We start from the raw sequence: 23,728 nt of genomic DNA on the forward strand, positions 1-23,728 counted from the left end.
AAAGGCAGAGCAACCAGAGATCAAATTGCCAACATTTGCTGGATCATCAAAAAAGCAAGAGAGTTCCAAAAAAATATCTACTTTTGCTTTATTGGCTATGCCAAAGCCTTTGACTGTGTGGATCACCATAAACTGTGGAAAATTCTTCAAGAGATGTGAATACCAGATCACCTGATTTGCCTCCTGAGATATCTGTATGCAGGTCAGGAAGCCACAGTTAGAACTGGACATGGATCAACTGACTGGTTTCAAATTGGGAAAGGAGTACGTCAAGGCTGTATCTTGTCACCCTGCTTATTTAACTTATATGCAGAGTTCATCATGTGAAATGCCAGGCAGGATGAGGCACAAGCTGGAATCAAGATTTCTGGGAGAAATATCAATAACCTCAGATATGCAGATGACACCACTCTAATGGCAGAAAGTGAAGAAGAACTAAAGAGGCTCTTGATGAAAGTGAAAGAGGAGAGTGAAAAAGTTCGCTTAAAACTCAACCTTCAGAAAACTAAGATCATGGCATCTGGTCCCATCACTTCATGGCAAATAGATCGGAAAACAATGGAAACAGTGACAGACTTTATATTTTTGGGCTACAAAATCACTGCAGATGATGACTGCAGCCATGAAATTAAAACATGCTTGCTCCTTGGAAGAAAAGCTATGATCAACCTAGGCAGCATATTAAAAACAGAGACAATACTTTGCCAACAAAGGACCATCTAGTCAAAGCTTTGGTTTTTCTAGTAGTCATGTATGGATGTGAGAGTTGAACTATAAAGAAAGCTGAGCACCAAAGAATTATGCTTTTGAACTGTGGTGTTGGAGAACACTCTTGAGTGTCCTTTGGACTGCAAGGAGATCCAACCAGTACATCCTAAAGTACATCAGTCCTGAATATTCATTGGAAGGACTGACAGTGAAGCTGAAACTCCAATACTTTGGCCACCTGATGTGAAGGACCGACTCATTTGAAAAGACCCTGATTCTGGGAAAGATTGAAGGTGGGAGGAGAAGGGGATGACAGAGAATGAGATGGCAGGATGGCATCACCGACACGATGGACATGAGTTTGAGTAGGCTCCAGAAATTGGTGATGGACAGGGTAGCCTGGCATGCCTCAGTCTGTGGGGTCACAGAGTCAGACACGATTGAGCAACTGAACTGAACTGAACTAACATAGCATTTAAAATAGTTCTTTTCAGATAAACATGATTTTGTTTTACCTCCTGCTGCAGCAACTTCAAAATGCTGCAAGCAAAAAACTACTAATTACAAATTCCCACCTAAGAACCCCTGCCTACAAGACGATAATTAGTCCTATTTTTGAAGGACCACAAATTATTGCCATACAATTAGATACATCTCTAGGAAAACTTATCTCTTGTCTTTCAAAATATATTTTTGCAGAACAAGAAGAGTAATCTCTTTGCATTAATTTTGGGAATCACTTTTTTCAAAAATAAAAAAATAATTATTTGTTACCTATAATATTCTAGGTGTTTTTTAGGGATAAATGGTGAATAAGATAGTATGGTTGCCTTTATGAATTCACAATAAAATGATGTACCTTTATGTGATATGACATTTTAAGATGCATATCCACTTCAGTGAAACTTCTAAGAGCAAGATCTTCTTTTTAAAGTGTTTAATGTATTAAATATTTAATGTACACAACTTGATGGGTTTGGAGATAACTATACATCTGTGATGACAAACCTTGGCAATGTTTTGAAAAGCAGAGACATTACTCTGTCAAGAAAGGTCCAAATAGTCAATGGTCTTCCCAGTGGTTGCATGCTGCAGCCCGCGCAGCAGGTAGGGCTTGAAAGTGGTTGATGCACAGTTTGGGAAAAAGAAACTAGAGACAGAGTTAAAGTTTTAAAGATGAGACCGGGGGACTCAAGACCTCTTGGATCAAGAGCCCTGTTCCTCGGAGCCACATAACTTTTATTTATTGTCTTGGCAAGCAGAAGGTATCTGTTGTGCTATGGTGAAGTCAGCCTCCTGTGTCCCCAGTCACGTCTCCCATTTTACTGAATAAACTATCTTTGTTATTTTCTTGTACAAGGGCTATCACCTAGCTGGAGGTCATAGACCCACATATGCCTTAGGAAAACATCTCAGTGTGTGCACAAGCAGTGTTCTGAACTTGCACTGACCTGGCGTTCCAAGGCCCACACTATGTTTTTCCTTAGCTTAGCAGGGTATGCCGATCCCAGCTAATCAACCCGATCTATTTTTATTTGGGTTATGCTGTATAGCTATGTTTTGCTTTTATTCTTTTCCCATGGTAATTTTCTCATGGCTTAGCCAGAGCAACAGGCAGCTATTAACCCCTGCAGTTATGTATGGTTGTGAAAGCTGAACCCTAAAGAAGGCAGAACACCAAAGAATTGTTGCTTTCAAACTGTGGTGCTGGAGAAGACTCCTGAATGTCCCTTGGACAGCAAGGAGATCAAACCAGTCAATCTTAAGGAAATCAACCCTGAATACTCATTGGAAGGACTGATGCTGAAGTTCCAGTATTTTGGTCATCTGATGTGAACAGCTGACTCATTAGAAAAATCCTTGATGCTGGGAAAGATTGAGGGCAGAAAGAAAACAGGGTGTCAGAGGCTGGATGGCATCACTGATGCAATGGACATGAACTTGGACAAACTTTGGGTGATGGTGAGGGATAGGGACGCAGCCTGTAATGAAGTCTATGGGGTCACAAAAAGTCAGACACGACTAGGCAATTGAACAACAACAATATACATCTGTGAACTAGCATCACAAGCTATGCCATAAACATAGCCCTCATTTCCACAAGTTTCCTACTGACATCTTTATTTTTTGTGTAATAAGAACAGGCAACATAAGGTCTATCCTCTTAGCAAAAATTTAAATGTGTGATATAGCGCCATTAACTACAGGGAGTGTTCTGTTCAGTAAGATCTCTAGGACTTACTTATCCTGTATAGCTGAAACTTTGTACCCTTTGACTGATAGCTCCCTAGTTCCCCCTCCTCCAAGCCTCTGGCAAAGAGCATTCCACTCACTGCTGCTGTGAGTTTGACTCTCTTAGACTCCTCATATGAGTGAAAATATGTAGTATTTGTACTTCTGTGTTTTGCTTCACTTAGGATACTATTCTAATGTTGCAATGAATGAGTTCACATATGTCTTTGACATCATGATTACAATTCCTTTGGGTATACGTCCAAAGTGGGATTCCTGAGTCATATGGTAGTACTGTATTTAATTTTTTGAAGACTTCCATACTATTTCTCATAGTGGTTGCACCAATTTGCATCCTACCAATAGTATGCAAGGGTTTCCTATTCTCTACATCTTCATCAACACCTATCTTAAAAAAAAAAAAAGTAATAGCTATCCTAGGTATGAGGTGATAGCTCATTGTGGTTTTGATTTTCATTTCTCTGAGGAATAGCAATATTGCACATCTTGTCATACACCTATTGGTCACTTGTACGTCTTGTTTAGGGAAATGTCTTTTCAAGTTCTTTGTCCACTTTTTATTCAGATAATTTTCTTCCTTAGTTCCTCCCTCCTTCTATCCCCTCTCTTTCTCCCTCTTTCTTTCTCTTCTCTTCTTCCTTCCTGCTTGTTATTGAATTATAGATAGAATTTCCTTAAGTATTTCGCATATTAGCCCTTTATCAGATACATGGTTTGCAAATATTTTCTCCCATCCCAGAGGCTGCTTTTTCATTTTGTTGATGGTTTCCTTTGTTATGCAGAAGCTTTTATACTAGATGTAATCTTACTCATCTATTTTTGCTTTTGGCATCATAGCCAAGAAATCACTGCCAAGACCAATGTTAAGAAACTTTCTTTCTAAATTTTCTTCCAGGAGTTTCTAAGCTTTCAATCTTACATTTAAGTCTTTAAAACCACTTTGTGTTACTTTTTGTATTGGTGTAAGAGTTCAGTTTCATTCTTCCACACACGACTATCCAGTTTTCATGGCACCATTTACCACAGAGACTATCTTTTCCACATTGTGTGGAATATTCACTTTTAAATTGTATCTAAAATTAAATGAATTGATGATAAGTTATACACAGGAGAATTAAAATGGAAAGAAAGCTTTGTGCATGAAAAGAAGGCTCAGTAATGGTTGACTCAAAAGCATCTGCCTCACTCAGTGTAAACTTTTTACATCTTGTTGTACCAATTTATATATCAAAAATTGAAAAAAAATGGTAAATGAAAAATGGCAAATTATTTTGGATTGAGAAATGATATTTGTTATTTATTTCCCTTCAATTCTTTGTAAGCTTCCCAGGGTAGTGACTGAGGACAGTGCCCGTCACAGAGCAGGGATTCAACATACATTTCAAAAGTGAATGATTGTTAGTTTCATCAATACAAGAATGGATTATTTCTAAATTTCTCAACTTGTATATATGTTTGAGATTTGATCTTTAGAATGCTAAAATACAAATTAGTAGGTGGATGATACTGTGTGTTTCCCTATTTAAGACAGCAGGGAAAACATATCAATGCTCAAAAATGATGTGTCACTGGTTCTGTACTCTATCGAAATCCATCTAGACCAACAAAGCAAATAATCCTCATCATGGAAGATTTTCAAGTGGTACAAAAATGCTAATAAAATAGTTCATATAGACATTGCTTGAGAGAAGCAGTAAGATGTGCAGTGTTAGTGGAGTTAGAAGTAACTAAATTTAGGTTTCTTTGATGAATATTGAGTACATATATTAAAACACTATATCTCCAATTTTATAACATGTAACACTCAAGGTATTATCTTAATCTCTTATGACAAATGTTTTAGATTAATTGCCTTGATCATTTTGAGACAGAACCACTTTTAAGCAATACAGAAAGCTCATTCTTTGTATCATTTAAAAATCAATTTTAATAAAAGTTATCTTAAATATCACTGCCGTTAGCTTTAGCAAATCTTTTTCATTTGTATCAGGTTTTAGATTTTCAATGCACTTTCATGTAAACTCATCTCTTTTGATTTTTCTCAACAATTCTGAATTGATATTACTATGCTATAAGTAGAGATACTGAATTCAATCGACTTTTCTGACTTCAGGTTAAAGAAAGGAAATCTTGAGAGACTGCCATAAAAAATCCAGTCTTCCCCTCTTGTATAAGTGCATCTCATTCTTTGACTTTATCAACATCCTCCTCTGATCCACACGCTAGAGACACAGAGATAGTTTGCCATCTGTACACAAAGGACCCAAGAACTCTTTCTCATCAACTTCACAACCCTGGTGTTAAGCCTGATAAAGAGAGGGCACTGTTTTCCTTATATTTCTTATGAATGATATATTTCTCTCTTAACACTAGTTCTGATTGCCAAGTCTCCACTTGTCTCTTTCTTACACCCAACACATACTGCCAAGACTCCAAAATTATGAAATTTTAAAATCCTCACATGCATGATTAATTAATTCTACTTACCCTAGTAGAATTAATTCAACATATACAACATATAGAAAGATATTAGAATTCAGTTGCCAGTAAGACTGTTTAGTGAAATTCAACTTTAGAAATAAAAAGTTCTCTTGTGCATCTTTAGGTTATTTTTCAGGGTTGTCTCCTGCATGTTTTTCTTTTTCCCTCCCAAAGTCCAATATGATTTCTACACTTGTGGTGTGTTTCTTGATAGTCACCTGGGCTCTCAGAATCACTCAGCCATCCTTTTATCTCCCAACTGACTACCTTTGAAATACCTTTAAACGATGTTTGAAACTCTTCTCTACTTTTAGAACAGCTAACTTAATTCAACAAATGATTTTACTGTTTTATGGAAAATATATGACCTCACTCAATCTAGTTGTCTCCAATCTCATTCTTTCCCTGTATCATCACATGTCCTTTTCTCGCTAACTCCTCTTTAAGAATTTTATCTATTCCTTTACCAGACTGTTCTAACCCTCTGTGCATTTGAGACCATCCATTCCTAAGAATGTTACTTCAATCATATCATCTTCCATTGCCCTATGCATCTCATATTCTTTTACTTGCATCTCTCTTGAAATGTAGTCAAATCCATTCTATACATGTGATATAAATAATACTACCCTTAGCAAATTTTCCAACTCTATTCTTCTCTTTAACCAGATACTTATTTAAAAACATTTAATACCCAATTCCTTGTAGCTGTCCAACAGTTTATAACGTTAACAGTTTGCCCCCAAAACCTAATGAATTAAAACAACCATTAATTGTTGATCATAGGTTTACTTGGTGGTGGTTTTGCTGATCTTGGCCTGGCTGGGTTGACCTATACAGGGAATATCTATGTGATTAGCTGACTAGTTGTTTGGAAACTGGCCCATTGAAGATAGTTGGTTGGCTGCTGGCTCTGGTAACAGGAATGATCAGTTATTAGCAACAGAGTCTTCACCGTAACTAAAGGCAGATCCATTAAGGTTAAAAGACAATGTAGGTTTTAAGTTTAAAATGATAGAATCAAAAATAAGGTAAGGATACTTGGAAAACTGCAAGGACAAGGAAGACTTTTATCAGTTCCATGTATGAAATATCATAGATATTTAAATCTAAATATATGTAGACTGCTGTTCTTCTCTAAGAATTCAATTTTTAGAGTAGAATGCCTACCACTCAGACAAGAATGTTTAAGCACCAACAAACTCACTAATGTCCTTTCTCAAATTTTCTCTAAAGTTTGACAGGTATTTGAGAAATTGGATTTAATAAATTAATGTGAATAATGCCAACACTATACTCATAAGCATCAATAGATTCTGAATATGAATTTTTAAATAAGCAAAATCCCCTATTTATTAAACACAACATAGTTTAATTCTGATCTTTAAGAGATGCTAATGTTAGCATGAAATTTGAGTAGAATAACCTCATAAAGTCAGATGTAGATATTATCTAAATGTTTTCACTGGTTCTTATTTCCATTGCATAAATATATTTACATACTGTCTGTCTCAGATACATAAAATACGTATCAGGAAAGCAAGTTTATAGTAGAAAAGCTAGAATTTATAATTGATCACTTAATCACTGAACAGAAATGTTAATAAATTTTATCAATCACTCATGAAGATTTTATGACAAATTCTCAGTGAAAATCTGTTCCTTTAATCAAAACAGAAAAGGCTATTTTGGCACTGAAGATAAAATCAGTCTGCTAATAATTATTTAGAATATTAATGATTTAATGAATAATTTGGTATTAATCATGGCAGCACTCAAAAATTGACAATTTATGTCTAAGGCTATTTAAATAACACAAGATATTTTCAAGTATTTTTCAAATATTCATAATGTTGAAGACGTTTAGCAAAGATACCTTGGTCTATGATCTACAAAATACTTTATATTACTTTGATTTACATCCTAATTTTTATAGATAAAAACATAAAGATAGCATATATTTGTGAGTAGTACCAATAAAAATTTCTGATTAAAAAAAATGTCAGTGCTCTTCACTGAATTTGCTTGTTAATACGACATATTTTTGTTGCTTGTTTCTATAAAATAATAAGCTCTTTTCATTGCACAACAAATCTGAAGTTATGAAAATAAAGTGTCATTGTAACAAGAAAGATAATCTGCAGTTTTAGGTTATTTTAGATCAAACTAGAACCCAGATAAAACTTTTCTAAAATCAACTTTATCCATTTCTTAAACGAGTACTTATTTTGATAAAACAAAACATATTTTATAAACTACATGATGCCTTATCAGTTAACAGAGGGGAAATTCCAAAGTTGAAATACATACTAGCCTCAACTCAAGTTATGGGGCATTTGGGTTTCAGAATTTTTAAGACCTTTCAGGAATTATGCTCAAAAAACTTCCTCATTAGTGTGTGTACCTCAGTATTTTACAAAAAATTTTTTCACCATATTTACATTGTGCATTATTTTAATACAAAAGGTGTTTAAAACTAGGTAAACTGAATATTTTGCTTAGTTCTTGAATTGCCAATTGACACAACTGGGAATTATTTTTTATTTTTTATATTATTTTCTTATTATAAAACCTTTAACTCCAATTTGCTTAAAAGGAGAGAAAAATGTCAGTGCATTCGAAATCTACATATCTGCTAAAACCCATAAATTCACATGGGAGCAAAATACAGAAGGAAAGTATAAGCAAAACATTTACTTTGAACTTGCACATTTTAGATTTTAAATTGACACAGCCCTTATTCTGAAGCAGGCATTCTGCATATAGCATCCCAATAAAATTTTTATAACATTTTGTGGTAGTTATAAAAATGTTAATGGCGACAAATTTTTAATGGGGGGAAAACTAAGGCTTAGAGAGATTAACTAATTTACACCCAAAGTAGGAATAGGGACAATCTGCTTTTTGCCTATTCTTCAATTCCTAGTGTCTCCTAAAAATGTTTTAATTCTTTCCCTATTAGAAAGATAGAAATACTTTTCACATACCTACTTATTCTCATCAAGTTTCTTCTAATATTTCTTGGTCATAGAGGAAGATCTTCATGTTCACAACTATCAACTATCTTTAAGTGAAATGTACAAAGTGTCTTCAATACCCAGGATTAGAAAAATCTCGAAACTATTTTCCTTGGCAACTTGTTTCATAAAATAGGCTATGAAACTTCTGGAGTATGCCACAAATAAAAACTCTAATTTATTAATGATTTTTTTCTAACTGTAACAAAAACTCTTTTTTTTCTTCTTAAACTGAAGTGTTTTCCACCACTTAAACACTCTTTTACACTGATGATTTCTACCAGGTACAATGTCACCCTATTCATTAATAGGCAAAAGTGTTACTCACTGACAAAGTACAATCAACTGATCTTAGAATATTTGTTAAGACTAATCTCACTTTTTTGTAATTGAAATTACAATTGAGACTTAAATCATGTTTTGGGGCTTTTGATGCACATATAATTCATAATTTCTTAAAAATTTTTAAACAACGTATTAGGCAAAATAGCTGTGTGCTACATTCTGTCAAGTCTAAAATGTGCGCAAATTACAAAATAATGTTTAGATTATCTAATTTTTTTGATTATTTTAAAAGATCATTATTACATAAAGTGAAAAGAGAATGATAGCTTACAAAGGATAATCAAGTTCAGATATTAAGGAAACGTGTAAACACTTAACACACTTTAAATAACAGTCGTGGGATAGCTTTAGGTTAGTCTCCGTGCACCAAATTTATTTATCAATTCGAAGGATTACTTATAGGAAGATAGTTTAAAATTTCCCAGGACAGGTGGATGATGGGGGAGTGGGATTAACAAATCAGTATATATTAGATATATAAGGACTAGAACCAGGGCAGACATGAGTTTCTAAATTATAAACATCACCTTGTGCATTAACGAGTGATTCTTCACAGGATACCAAAGTAACACCGACTTATAAAAAGAAACCAAACACTTAAAATGCTGGCCACATGAGAGAGACTAGCTGGAGGCTTTAGGAGATGATGAGAAACAAACCCAGCCAAATAAAAATGTACTATCATCCCTGGAAGAACCGAAACAGAGGAAAAAATACCACAGGTCCTCACCACACCCAGAAAAGTTCAGGCATTAGGAAGGGTCGACTGCCACCCATTTCACGCTGTTTTAAAGCCCGCCCCTCCGGTGCTAGGTCTCTCTCCACCGAAACTAGCACGCGCCAGAGACAGGCGCTCCGTACACGGCGGGACCCAGGCAGCCCCACGCCCTCCCCAACCTCTGCCGGCAGAAAGCTCGCCCCCGCAAGTGTCAGGGCCAGGCCGAGGCGGGAGCGCGCGGCTCGGGCGTGCGCCAGGTGGGGGCAGCACTGAGCGGAGGAGGAGCCTGCGCGAGGCCCCGCCTCTCCAGGCTGCGGCCTCGGAGGGCTCTGGCTCTGGCACTCGGAGGCCCGAGTCAGGGCTGCCCAGAGAGGGCTCCTCCCTGTCCCCACGCGGTCGCGGCCCCCTCTGTTCGAGGTGCAGCTGCAGCAAGGCCCGGCGGTACATGGCTTCCAGCTTCTCAAGCCGGGCTCTAAGGGCCCTGGGGCTCCCCGGGTCGTCCTCGGGGCCGCCGCCCCTCGCCCTCCGGTTCATGCTGGCCTCCTCCGGGACCGGGGTCGCCCTCGCCGAGTCCGCGGACGCCCCGTCGCTGCCCTCGCCAGGGAACCGCAAGGCCTGACGAAAGAGGCTGCGGTTCTCGCGCTTCAGCCGCCGGTTCTCGAGCCGCAGCCGGCCGTTCTCCTCGCGCAGCCTCGCGTTCTGCCGGTCCCGCTCGTCCCGCGCGTCCCGCGCGCAGATGGCCTCCAGATGGCTCGCCGCCAAGTCAGCGAACCGCTCCTCCAGCTGCTGTCGGGCGCCGCCCGCACGGCCTCGCCAGCCCACGCCGCCGCCGCTGCCGCCACCCCCACGAACGCGGCCTGGGCGGCCTTGCCCGCGGCTGTCCCCGCCGCCTTCCCCGCCGCCACAGCTCCCGCGCCTGGTGGCGCCACCACGCATGCGCCACATCGGTCCTGTCCCAGCCGCGCTGCCAGCGCCGTGGGCCGAGGGGCCGCGCTCTCTGGCGCCGGCGAGTTCGGGGCCCGGCGGGGCGGCCAGGGCAGCTGCGGAGGAGGAAAGGAGGTGGCGGGCGGCGGCTGCTGGCTTGAGGCCAGAGGAGGCCGGGAGTTTGCCCGGTCTGAGGCGTGTCTAGTCTTCTCGGGTGGAGCTGCCCCCTGGGCCTGGGATCTCCAGGCCAGCTCACACACAATGCCCCCGGGGAGCGCTCTGCTGCTCGGCCTTTTTCGGGCCGCGGGAGGGGAAAAGTGGATCCCAGGCTCTGCCAGGGCGCCTAGCGAGGCCCGGGGCACTGAAGGAACCCGCCTGCCTCACCCGGTCCCCAGCGCAGCCACCAGTTACCTTGCCTTTTACAGGGCAATCTCAAAGCAAATAATAATACAGTGAGAAGTTACGGGATAGCTTTATGGGGCAGGTTGAAAAGCTTAACGGGCTCATTTAGAACACAGCGGTTTAACCCACCTCTAAGCTTAATAAAACATTAAGCTTAGAGGCAACAGAAGAGCTGAGCACCTGTCACTTGAGGCCTCCCTCAAGTAGGAACAGTTAGCTCTCAGAAGAATACAGGCAATTCCCAGTTTGTGAACAGCCAGCATTCCACTCGACAAACTGTTTGCAGTTCTATAGAAACGAGGTTGTAATTAGTAGATCTGCTCAGGCCAAAACCTATGAAATTCAAAATGTGTCCAACTCATTCAAGAAAATTGAAATACTCAGTAAATTTCAAATGGTCTGGGTGGATACAACTCATTGAATGGATGGCATTCTTTGCTTTTAAGGGAATCAACTTACACAGTAGCTGGACAAATGCAAAGTAAATTAAGGATAAGATAAGAATGCCAGAATCTCATGGGAGAGACTGGTGGTAGCAAGATTCTACACTTTTAACAAGGTCCCAGGTAATTCTTAGGTTAACTGAAGTCTTCAAGCTACAAGTAAATGAACTAGAAAAGCATTTGAGAAACCTAGTTCACAGTTGGGGTTTTCACTGAAAAATACAAATACAAATAAAGTAACTAGGGGGAAAGACAGGATTCGACAACTTTTCTCCTGAAACACCATGAGCACAATCTCTCTCGTCACTTCATTAAAAAAAAAAACAGTAGGAAAGAATAACTGAAGAATTTTAAGAAATATAAATTAAATTTTACGAAAGAAAGGCGATATCATATTTAATTTCCATTGAAAATAGATGACGAAAATTTTGTTGCAGACATAACAGCAACTACTCTATGGATTATTGAGCTATATAACTATATAACTATATATATTCCCCCCCCCCCCAAAGAGTGTATAGAGAGTGCAGGAAAAAATGCTGGTGTGTAAGGAAAGATGATTAGTTCTCAATTTTAGACAGGAGCCCTAGGGACCCATAAGGTAAGTAGATAGATATGCCATAGGAGTTAGAGAAAAATTCTGCATAAGAAAAATTCAGTCACCCCTTGGATGTTATTAATTGAGATCTGGTGTCTTTTGTTGGCTTCACTTTCCTCATCCTTGCATTAGTAAATCTACTAATTCTCATTTTACATCTCAGATTAAAGCTGCCTTGTATCCTTTGTAAAAATATCTCCTAAATTTTTGTCCCTAATCACTGTAAATGAACTGTACTGAGTTTTCTAAAGAATACTGACACTAGTTACATGAGAAGGCCTCCATGTCCTACTCTCTACCCCTGTTCTAACCCCAAAGTACTTTCTTTTGCCCTTCATAAGTTATTGAAGTAATATAAAATATTATGAAAATCAGGTAAAACTGCTCAGGCAGAAATTGTCTGTTTTATGTAGTTTACAGTAACTGATCTAGTTATATGTATATCCTCCCAAAAGAGAGACTCCATTAAAATTCTACAACTCTGGTCAGTCACATGGCATATATAACCATCTTTATTTTACTAAAAGGAAGGAAGGAAGGGAAGAAGAAAAGGGGGGGGGGGAGAGAAAATTGATCCAGCAAAAATTATCACTCATAATCATGAATGTTATCTGTGCATAGCAATGAACATTGACCTAGGGTTAACAGAGATTTCAGCCATCCACCCAAATAGGAGGTAGAGACAATAGATATAATCTCTAAGTTGAAAGAGAATTTGGAACAGAATTACTAAAATGATCACTGCCCAAATTATTCCTTGTATTTAAATATCTTTAAATTTACTTAGCATATGTCAAGAACTGTATACCTGAAGATGAGCATTACATCATTTCTAAATATAGTAGCACAAAAGTTAGTAAAAATGGTTCTGCCAACTATTATTTATTAGTAGCCTACATATGAAAATAGTATTGCATAAATAATATAAGACATACACAAAAATGAAAAATCTTAGAGAAAACAATTATGGGAATGAGAAAGTTTAAGAGAAATTATCCTTAAAAGAAGAGAATACAGAAAAACATAAAAGCTCTCAATTAGAAAACATATATAAATGTCTGTATCTGTGCTTTCTTTTAAAAATGGGAGCTTGTAAAGTTACTTGCTTACTAAACAGAAAAATGCTCAAAGGACACAGATTTCTCTTTCCTGACCTTGTCATTATTGTCCTGTTAAGCTACTCTTACTCAAGAAAGAGATAAGAATTCTTCTAAGATAAATGTGACAGTTTTATAAATAAAAACTTCAATGGACTATTTGCACTATGTGTTTAGGAAACTAACTCCAAAGATTATTCTTTGATTAAGGTTATAAAATTTGGAGTAAAAGAGCAGAAAAAAATGCAAGTAAGTAATTTAGAGTACTAGATTTTACTATTTCCCTGAAACAACAACTTCATAGTTTTTTGTTAAGGAGATTTTGGGGTTTTTTTTTTTTTTTTTTTTTTTGGTTCTCCCTCCACACCTTCAATGCCCATTCTCTAATTATTTGAAAACTTATATTTCATTTTACGTAAGAGAAAAAAAAAAGATGAATAGATGAGGTTATAGTCACTGTGCTTCTTAATATAATGCCATAAATCAGCATTTTTGTAAATATGGAGCTGAGAAAAGCTGTGTTAGCAAATTGAAGTGGCACTGCTTTTTTGCCTCCCACTTTAGTATTTGTCAAAGCCAAATTTGAATGACAGCCAAGTTCTTTGTCCCTTTTCTCTCATCCTCCAAACAAGCTCCCCCTACCCCCACCATATACACTGCTGCTGCTGCTGCTGAGTCACTTCAGTCGTGTCCGACTCTGTGCGACCCCATCCCTGGGATTCTCCAGGCAAGAACACTGGAGTGCGGTGCCATTGCCTTCTCCGCCATATACACTAGCTGGTATATATTTCTAGGTGTTAGCTTGAGAAAGAGGTCCCGTGTCCCTAGCTGATTTCTGTGTCCCTGGCTGTGTCCCTAGCTGATTTCTATGTTTCTTTTGTTGTCAGACATATTTGACTCTCATTTTAAAAAATACATTTCTTATAAAATTAATCTTAAGTTAATATAGGGCACATTCACATTGGAAAAAGTCATCCCATATCAAATATCTCTGTGTTGCCTCTATCGTTAAAACATCCCATAACATCTCATCCAATGATCTTTGGTTAGCAACTTTGACCGAGGTCAGTTGTATACAGTGTCGAACTCCTTACTCTGGCAGTTACGGCTGACCGTAATCTGGATGCCCTTGGCATTTCTGTGCTTACCTTCCACTTCTCCTCTGATGCAAGAGCAGAGACCCTCTACTGGCAAGAGTCACTGAGCTCTTTTGCCCTGGAGTTTGAATGTAATGGACTGTCTGTGGGCTGAATTATGTCCCCTCAAAAATTTGTATGTTGAAGCCCTAACTGCTAATGTGATGGGATTTGGAGATGGGGCTTGTGGGAGGTAATCAGGTTTAGGTTCATTTCAGTTCAGTCACTTAGTCATTTCCAACTGCTTGTGACCCCACAAACTGCAGCACACCAGGCCTCCCTGTCCATCACCAACTCCCAGAGTTTACTCAGACTCATGTCCACTGAGGCGGTGGTGCCATCCAGCCATCTCGTCCTCTGTTGTCACCGTCTCCTCTCACCTACAATCTTTCCCAGCATCAGGGTCTTTTCAAATGAGTCAGTTCTTAGCATCAGTCATTGGCCAAACTACTGCAGTTTCAGCTTCAGCATCAGTCCTTCCAGTGAATATTCAGGACTGATTTCCTTTAGTATGAACTGGTGTGATTTCTTGCTGTCTAAGGGGCTCTCAAGAATCTCCTCCAATACCACAGTTCAAAAGCATCAATTCTTCAGTGCTCAGCTTTCTTTATAGTCCAACTCTCACATCCATACATATGGAAAACCAGAGCTTTGACTAGATGGACCTTTGATGGCAAGTAATGTCTCTGCTTTTTAGTATGCTGTCTAGGTTGGTCATGACTTTTCTCCCAAGGAGCAAAAATCTTTTAATTTCATGGCTGCAGTCAACATCTGCAGTGATTTTGGAGCCCCCCAAAATAAAGTTTGTCACTGTTTCCAATGTTTCCCCATCTATTGGCCATGAAGTGATGGCATCAGGTGCCATTATCTTAATTTTCTGAATGTTGAGTTTTAAGCCAACTTTTTCACTTTCCTCTTTCACTTTCATCAAGAGGCTCTTTAGTTCCTCTTTGCTTTCTGCCATAAGGGTGGTGTCATACGCATATCTGAGGTTATTGATATTTCTCCCAGCAGTCTTGATTCCAGTTTGTGCTTCATCCATTCCAGCATATCACATGATGTACTCTGCATATAAGTTAAATACGCAGGATGACAATATACAGCCTTGGTGTACTCCTTTCCCGATTTGGAACCAGTCTATGGTTCCATGTCTAGTTCTAACTTCTTGACCTGCATACAGATTTCTCAGGAGGTAGGTCAGGTGGTCTGTGTATTTCCATCTCTTTAAGAATTTTCCACAGTTTTTGGTGATCTACACAGTCAAGAGGAGTGTGGAAAAAGTTGGCTTAAAACTCAACATTCAGAAAACTAAGATAATGACATCTGGTCCTATCACTTCATGGCAAATAGATGGGGAAACCATGGAAATAGTGACAGACTATTTTGGGGGGCTCCAAAATCACTGCAGATGGTGGCTGAAGCCATGAAATTAAAAGACACCTGATCCTTGAAAGAAAAGTGATGACAAACCTAGACAGCATATTAAAATGCAGAGACATTACTTTGCCAACAACGGTCCATCTATTCAAAGCTGTGGTTTTTCCAGTAGTCATGTATGGATGTGAGAGTTGGACCATAAAGAAAACTGAGCACCGAAGAATTGATGCTTTGAACTGTGGTGTTGGAGAAGACTCTTGAGAGTCCCTTGGACTGCAAGGAGATACAAACCAGTCCATCCTAAAGGAGATCAGTCCTGAATACTCATTGGAAGGACTGATGCTGAAGCTGAAGCTGCAATACTTTGGCCACTTGATAGGAAGAACTGATTCATTAGAAAAGACCCTGATGCTGGGAAAGATTGAAGGTGGGAGGAGAAGGGGATGACAGAGGATGAGATGGTTGGGTGGCATCACCGACTCAATGGACATGAATTTGAGTAAACTCAGGGAGTTGGTGATAGACAGGGAGGCCTGGTCTGCTGCAGTCTGTGGGGTTGCAAAGAGTCAAGACACCTGAGCGACTGAAATGAACATAGTCAAAGGCTTTGGTGTAGTCAATAAAGCAGAAGTAGACATTTTTCTGGAACTCTTGCTTTTTCGATGATCCAACGATGTTGGGAATTTGATCTCTGCTTCCTCTGCCTTTTATAAATCCAGTTTGAACATCTGGAAGTTCATGGTTTACGAAATGTTGAAGCCTGGCCTGGAGAATTTTGAGCATCATTTTGCTAGGGTGTGAGATGAGTGCAACTGTGTGGTAGCTTGACCATTCTATGGCATTGCCTTTCTTTGGGAATCAGTTTTAGAAGAGGTCATGAGGGTGAGGCTCTCTCCTGATGTAACTAGCGCCCATTAAGAAAGACATCAGAAAGCTTTCTTCTCCACCTCTCTGTCTGCCTTGTGAGTAGAGAGCTGAAAGTTGGCCATCTGCAAGCCTGGAAGAGTGCCCTCACTGGGGAGCTGAGTCAACCAGCACCTTGATCTTGGACTTCCCAGCCTCTGAACTGTGAAAAATATATTCCTGTAGTTTGTACAGCACCTTTTGTTTTTTTGCCTCACTTATCTGGATTGTAAAGAATCAAAGGCAAAATTTATACCCTACCATTTCATACATTTGTCTTAGACCCCCTGAAATCAAGGTGCTTTTCTCTCTTTTAGACATTGATAACATAATGTAATACCTGTTCCAATCGTTTGATGCTAAGGTCCTTTCCTGTGTTAGTATTTCTTGTACAAGTTAGATCTGTAAATAAGATGTGAGTTCCTGGATCTGCTTATATTGCATAAGTGTGTGTGTGTGTGTGATACAAATACTTCTTAGAATGACTAGGATATTGAAAACGTTTATTCCTCATTCTCTTATATAATCTTGAAGACTTTACCAAGTAAAACTGTAATTATTTAATATTCAATAAAGTCAACCTATTGAAGAAGGAAACGGCAACCCACTCCAGTATTCTTGTCTGGAGAATCCCATGGACAAAGGAGCCCAGCAGGCCACAGCCCACGGGATCACAAGCGTCGGACACGACTTAGGGACTCAACCACCAAAGTCAACCTATATACCCAGTAGCTGACCTAATTGCAAGTCATCAGAAAAGGGTTTTAGCATGCTGAAAAATTTCAGACTGAATTGGGAAGGAGGTTGGCACTGCCTTGTCAATGACAAGCCTTGTTAAAGGCTTATCTTAGCATATTAGTATATAAAAGGTTTATCTTGAATGTATGTTTTTGAATATGAAATAAATAAGAGGTAAAAGTTCTGGAGTAAGACATACCTGGATCATATCATCAACACCACAACACTTCTACCCCAGTTATATGGCCTTGGGCAGCCTTCTTAAGCCACTTTCTTAATTTATACAATGGGAATAAAATAGTGTTTACTTTATGGGGTTCTTGTACGGAACTCTTAAAAATCTTAAAACAAAGTCACCCAGCAAGGATTACATATTAACTCTTGATATTATTAATATTTTGTTCTTTTTATAAGATGGCATTTAGAGAATGAGTTCTTATGAAAAGCCACTGCTATTTAAACTTCCCATGTGAGTTATTTGCTTCAGGAGCTGACCCAAATATAATATGCAGCTCCTTTGCAGATATGATTCTTAATTTTTATAGTTTTCATTAAATGTTTGGGTTTGAAAATCCAAAAATATGGATTTTTGGATTTTCAGCACCATGTGCTGAAAAACTTGGTTAATCACATTCTGAGCTTGGTGTTTGCTAATATTCTCTCTAAAACCCTAGATGAACACGGTTTATTTTCTGGGAGCAGATTTATTAGGGCTATGAAGAGCATGTATCGATGCTTGGTAGCATGAATATCTCTTTATTGGAATAATTACTAGAGAGTTAGGAATTGAGAATATTGATTACATTTATTTAGTCATTTGATATGGACAAAAATATTAAAAACCATCAAACATTAGCACTGCCCTTTGACAGCATCACTTAATTCTAGCTACAGGGAAAATTGTGACATAAACAAAAGCAGCACAAGTTATTTGTCTTAATTAGGATACTTTCTACATGAGAGAGAGAGACTCTCCTTCCTTTAAATATTATAAAAGCACTAGCCAGACTAATACAAGAGGCCAAGAGCATTACGGATTAAGCAGAAAGTAACATAGCAAGAGCAAAAGGTGTGCCCACAGGATCCTTGACCAAAACAAGTCCAAGACTTTTTAAGGTAGGAAATATTTTTGTTAGTTCTAAACTAGTGTTTCCATCCTACATGCTTGCAGATAAGTATTGCTCCTTAAAGAGACTGGACCTGTGAACCAGCCATAAGCAGCTATTTAATTTTCAGTTTAAATGAATTTAAAGTTAAAATTTAAAAATTAGTTCCTACATTACACCAGCTCCATTTCGGGTTCTCTGCAGTCCCATGTGGCTTAGCGTCCGTCGTGATGGACTGAGCAGGTGATAGAGCATTTCCATTATCACAGAGAGGTCTACTGGACTGCACTGGGACAATCAGTATACCTCACTTCTTACTCTAATTATTGGTCTCAATTTTCAGAAAGCTGTGGTGAAACTGATACTGGGAAAGAAAATGCAATAGGTCACTCTGCATATTTCTAGCATTTTCTCTGTGTTTGATTTCATGTGAATGAAACCGTTTTCCTTTGTTTTGTTTTAAATCAACCTTGAACATTTAGGGCTGTCTTATTCTTAAGCATATGTTACCAAAGATAGTTGTTCTGTCTCAATTTGAGTTTTCCTGTTACATACACATCATTGAAGGTAGTAATAAAAGTTTAGGAATAATTTCTAATTAGAACTACTAAGTTATTTATAAGCTATTTTCAGAAGGGTGCAAAAAAAAAAAAAAAAAAAACAAGTATTTTAATTTTTCTCTTACCACTGTCCCTCAAACCCATTCTGTCACCCTTCCTTCCCCTCCTTTGTATAGTAGCTTGAGAAGAACCATTACTGTACCATTACTTCTGAATGTTAATGGACAGTCTTCATTTTCATATATATTAAAAGTCCATTTCAATATAATTCAAAATGTCAAATGCTCAGTCAATTCCTTGTTTCTCATCTCCTCAGAGCACTGTTGCTACCCTTCCCCTCAGATTGAGACCAACCAGCCTTAATGGCAAAGGAGGGTAAAACGGATGTTTATTCTCTTCCATGCCTCATCTTCTCACCCTCCTCTAACAACTACCTCTAGTTCCTTCAGGGTCAGGAACAAGGGTAAGGTGAAAGTGGAATTAGAAAATAAGGAAAAGAAAAAATCACAGGTATCTGGGGCCGCCATTTTCTGGATTCGGGTCCTCGGGTGTTAGATGACCTGACAACCCCTTGCATCGAAGCCTGTTCTCTCCCAGGGCACCTCAGTGGTTTATTTAATTTTATTTTTCCAATTGGAGGATAATTGCTATATACTGTGATGGTTTCTGCCACACAACTACATGAATCAGCCATAAGTATATGTATATCCCCTCCCTGGAGAGCCTCCCCCCTGCATCCCCATCCTACCCATCTAGGTTGAAACAGAGCATGAGGCTGAGCTCCCTGAGTTCCCAGCAACTTCCCACCAGTGAACCGTTTTAAACACGGTAGTGTATAAATTCTAATGCTACTCACTGTTTGTCCCACACTCTCCTTCCTTTGCTCAGGACATGGAAGTGACCTAGATGTCCACTGACAGATAAGTGGATAAAGAAGCAAGTCCTACCATATTTCAATAAGCAATGGAAATACTTATTCCATTTAGTGTTAAATAATTAAATAATTATTTAATATATAAATATAAAATAAATAAATAATTAAATAATACTTATTCCTACAATGGAATAATATTTAGCCATAAAAAGGAACAAATTTGGGTCAGTTGAAATGAGGTAGACAAACCTAGAGCCTGTTATACAGAGTGAAGTAAATTAGAAAGAGAAAAACAAATACTGTATATGAATGCATATATTTGGAATCTAGAAAGATGGTACTGAGAACCTATTTATAGGCAGGAATAGATTTTAGGCACACATAGATTGCGGGCCATGTGGAGTTTTTTGACCACCACACACTGATCCTCTGACAGCTCATTCCCCCTTCTTAACTTCTAATGACTCTCTCCTCAAGCTTTCCTCTGGTGGTAAACCCTGCACAGGCTCTTTCTGTGAGGTTGCCGTCCTTCCCACAGGCAATCCCTTTGGAGAGGCTGTCTGGTGAAGATTAAAAGCCAGTTACATTCCTTCTTTCCCACCTCAGTCCAAATTCAGAAAGTGCAGGTCACTCCCACTGCAGCCTTGTCATTTTTCCTATCACCAAAATCATCCTCAGTTAGCCTTTAAGATTTATTCAGGGAACAACGTCCCACAAACATCATAGTGTGTGAAGGCCACTTTCCCCACAAGCCACCTTGTGGAAGCGTGTGCCAAGGATATCAGTTTCTGTAGCTCAGAGAGTGTCCTGCTTCAGGCTGAATGTCAGTTTCCGTTCTGTGGACTGCTCACGTGATCTGGCCGTGTTTCTTCTGAGGTACTCCTACTTAGACTACGTAGGGAGCGGAAAACACTCTCTGTTAGACTCTTCCAAGAAATTCACATCCTCAGTCTTCTCACTGATCATGCTGCCCTCTTATACCTAGGTCAGTGAACCAGTTTCCCAGTTCAAACCCCTTGGTGAAGGTTCTGGATATGGTTTGGACTCTCTTAGGTAGGCACCTATAATCAATGTGTAGTTTTAACACTTTAGCTGAGATGAGAGCAAGTCCTACCATATTTCGAAAAAAGAAAACATGTCTCATTGAAGGCTGTACATTCATCCAATCAAGTAGTATTTAATAAATTCAACAATGAATCAGTATTTTAAAAACTTAAAATGAATAAAGTGCCTAGCACATTGTAGGAACTTGAACAAGTAATGCCATTACAGTTGTAAACTCTAAAACTGCAAACTCTGAGAATATGCTGGATTCCTATATCCTTTCTCTTTCTTTGTGTTTTCACTAAATATTTCATTTAATCCAGTGACCTTATTTTTTCTTTGCTATGTAGTGTTTTGCAAATTTATGTCTCAATCCAAAAATTCTACTCTTAAGTTCTAGCTTCATACATTGAATCTCACCTGACATGTCTTCTTGACTATCTCGCAGGTGTTTTAAACAATATTTTCAAAATGAAACTTAATACACTGCCCTGCTTTCCTAACCTGTTTTGATTTCAAGCTTTCCCTTCTCAACAATTAGTATCATCATCCATTTGGTGGTATAAACCAGTTATCATCTTTGATTCCTTACCATTCCCACCCTCTTGGGATCCATTTTCAGTTGTTCATCTCTTCCTCTTAAAATAAAAAAAAAAAAAACAAAAAAACGATTTTTCTCAGCATCTCCTCTGACTTCAGATTAGTCCAAAGTTCTATCACCTATTATGTGGCCTATGCAGCAACTACTTTGCTGGTCTCAATATTTACTCTCTCAAATTCATTCTGCACAGAGTGATCAGTGTGACTTTTTGCAAACATAAATATAAGAATGCTGCTTCTCTGCATAAAACCTTCCTGTTGCTGCCCATTATAACGCCAATAAAATTTAAAACCTGTATCATAGTCTACAAATTCCTGAATAATCTCTGGCTCCTGGTTACTTCTTAAGACTCATCTGTTTTTATTACCTACTTGTCTGTTACACCCTGGCCATGTTGGCTTCTTTTGATTCTTTGAGCTTGTCAAATTATTTCCTGTTTTGGAGATTTTGAACATCCATTTCTATCTAATTGGAATGTATTTTTCCTCTACTCTTGTGACTTGCCTTTAAAAAAATCATTTACATCTCAAGTTAAATATTCTTTTTTTTTTCCATTTATTTTTATTAGTTGGAGGCTAATTACTTTACATCATTACAGTAGTTTTTGTCATACATTGAAATGAATTAGCCATGGATTTACATGTATTCCCCATCCCGGTCCCCCCTCCCACCTCCCTCTCCACCCCATCCCTCTGGGTCTTCCCAGTGCACCAGGCCCGAGCACTTGTCTCATGCACCCAACCTGGGCTGGTGATCTGTTTCACCCTAGATAATATACATGTTTCAATGCTGTTCTCTTGAAACATCCCACCCTCGCCTTCTCCCAGAGTCCACAAGTCTGTTCTATACATCTGAGTCTCTTTTTCTGTTTTGCATATAGGGTTATTGTTACCATCTTTCTAAATTCCATATATATATATGTGTTCAAGTTAAATATTCTTTCCATCAGTTTTCCTAGATAACAACCATCTTTGCTATCACTTCACCTTCACCTTATTCACTTGCTTCAGAATACTGAAAAAGAGCTATATTTTATTAACTTTTCCATTAGCCTGTAAGTTCAATTTTAATATAATATTTTATTCATCTATTCTGCCAGTCTGTAAGAAACAAAGAAATAGATCCCACATCATATTTATTTATCCCTTTATACTATCTAGTCTAATATAGGCATACAATAAACATTTGTTGAATAAATGAATGAATACAGAGGTGACCTATAGTTCTTTTTCAGCTGTTAATTTATAAAAAAAAATCTTGATTGTTAAATATAAAGTTAATATTAATTTTTACTAAACCTAAATTTTCAAATATTAGGAAAATAATAGAACTTTGGAGTTCAAATGTTGATTTAAAAAGTGGCAAAGTTTGATTATATATGCAGGAAATATCCAGATATAGGGAGAAATTCACCAAGAAGAAACAGCAATCCACCTAATAAGTAGATTTTAGGTTAGAATAAAACAAGACTGGGAGAAAATACCATGTGTTGACTAAGCAATTTAAGGAATGCTTGAGTTTAAGGAACTGATTTTACACAGTGTTTTTATAGTTTAAAAGCACTGCAGTCTTAAGCAAATGAACAAACAAAAAACAAAAAAATGACCATATCTCCATTTCTAACCATATATCATTAGATTCTCCCCATGATGAAACCTGAGACAGCAGTTAAAGGGAACTTTGACCAACAGACAATTGATGAGGAAGGACCTAGGATATATTAAAACAACAACAAAAACACCAAGGAATTAGCATAGGCAAAAAAATGTGGCCAGTGCAGGTGGGATTAATTACTTAAGCATTCCTGAGGAGGCAGAGCAGATGCAATCACCCAGTCATCACTTTATAGGTAAATGAAGACCATATCAAAGAGCTCACCAGTAATTATTTATAGACTGAGAGAAAAGTATTTGTACGAGATTGTGAAGAAGCAAAGTATAAGAAGTGGGAGAAGACTGTGTTCCTCAAAAGAGAGCAATGGAATGGAAACAGGGTATCTGAAAACCGTGCATCTGAAATGGCAACCACACAGAGAAGAAAGAAAATTAGAGGCTGGTCCTCTAATTTTTCAGAGGCTGGTCCTCTAAATTTCTCTTGAGTGTATTTTGGCTAGAACATAGATTCTGATTTCCTAGGCTATTGTTCAGAAGTTTATATAGTTGAAGTACAATACACCCATTGTAAAACATATGAATAGATAGTTGATGATAAAATGGATGAGCAACAGACTGGAAATGATATGAGAACGTGTGTGTGTGTGTGTGTATGTGTGTGTGTGTGTGTGGTGTGTGTGTGTGTGTGTATGGTGTGTGTGTGTATGGTGTGTGTATGGTGTGTGTGTGTATGGTGTGTGTGTGTGTGTGTGTATGGTGTGTGTGTGTATGGTGTGTGTGTATGGTGTGT

The 23,728-nt window shown here is 38.4% G+C and overlaps 1 protein-coding gene and 1 long non-coding RNA gene across 2 annotated transcripts in view; both read right to left on the bottom strand.

Moving 5' to 3' along the window:
* LOC110151460 (uncharacterized) overlaps positions 1-23,728 on the bottom strand; it is a 537,693-nt gene that overhangs the window by 123,679 nt on the left and 390,286 nt on the right. The window lies entirely within an intron of this gene.
* Positions 9,163-10,556, bottom strand: TUSC1 (tumor suppressor candidate 1). The gene has a single exon (XM_070480589.1). It carries the CDS (start codon positions 10,465-10,467, stop codon positions 9,583-9,585), a length of 885 nt encoding a protein of 294 aa, XP_070336690.1. The 5' UTR covers positions 10,468-10,556; the 3' UTR covers positions 9,163-9,582.

Source organism: Odocoileus virginianus, chromosome 18 (assembly GCF_023699985.2).
Source record: "Odocoileus virginianus isolate 20LAN1187 ecotype Illinois chromosome 18, Ovbor_1.2, whole genome shotgun sequence".
Lineage (NCBI taxonomy): Eukaryota > Metazoa > Chordata > Mammalia > Artiodactyla > Cervidae > Odocoileus > Odocoileus virginianus.

What these genes read in the sequence shown, in the direction of transcription:
- TUSC1 (XM_070480589.1), bottom strand. Translation starts at nt 10,467, where the DNA reads ATGTGGCGCATGCGTGGTGGCGCCACCAGGCGCGGGAGCTGTGGCGGC.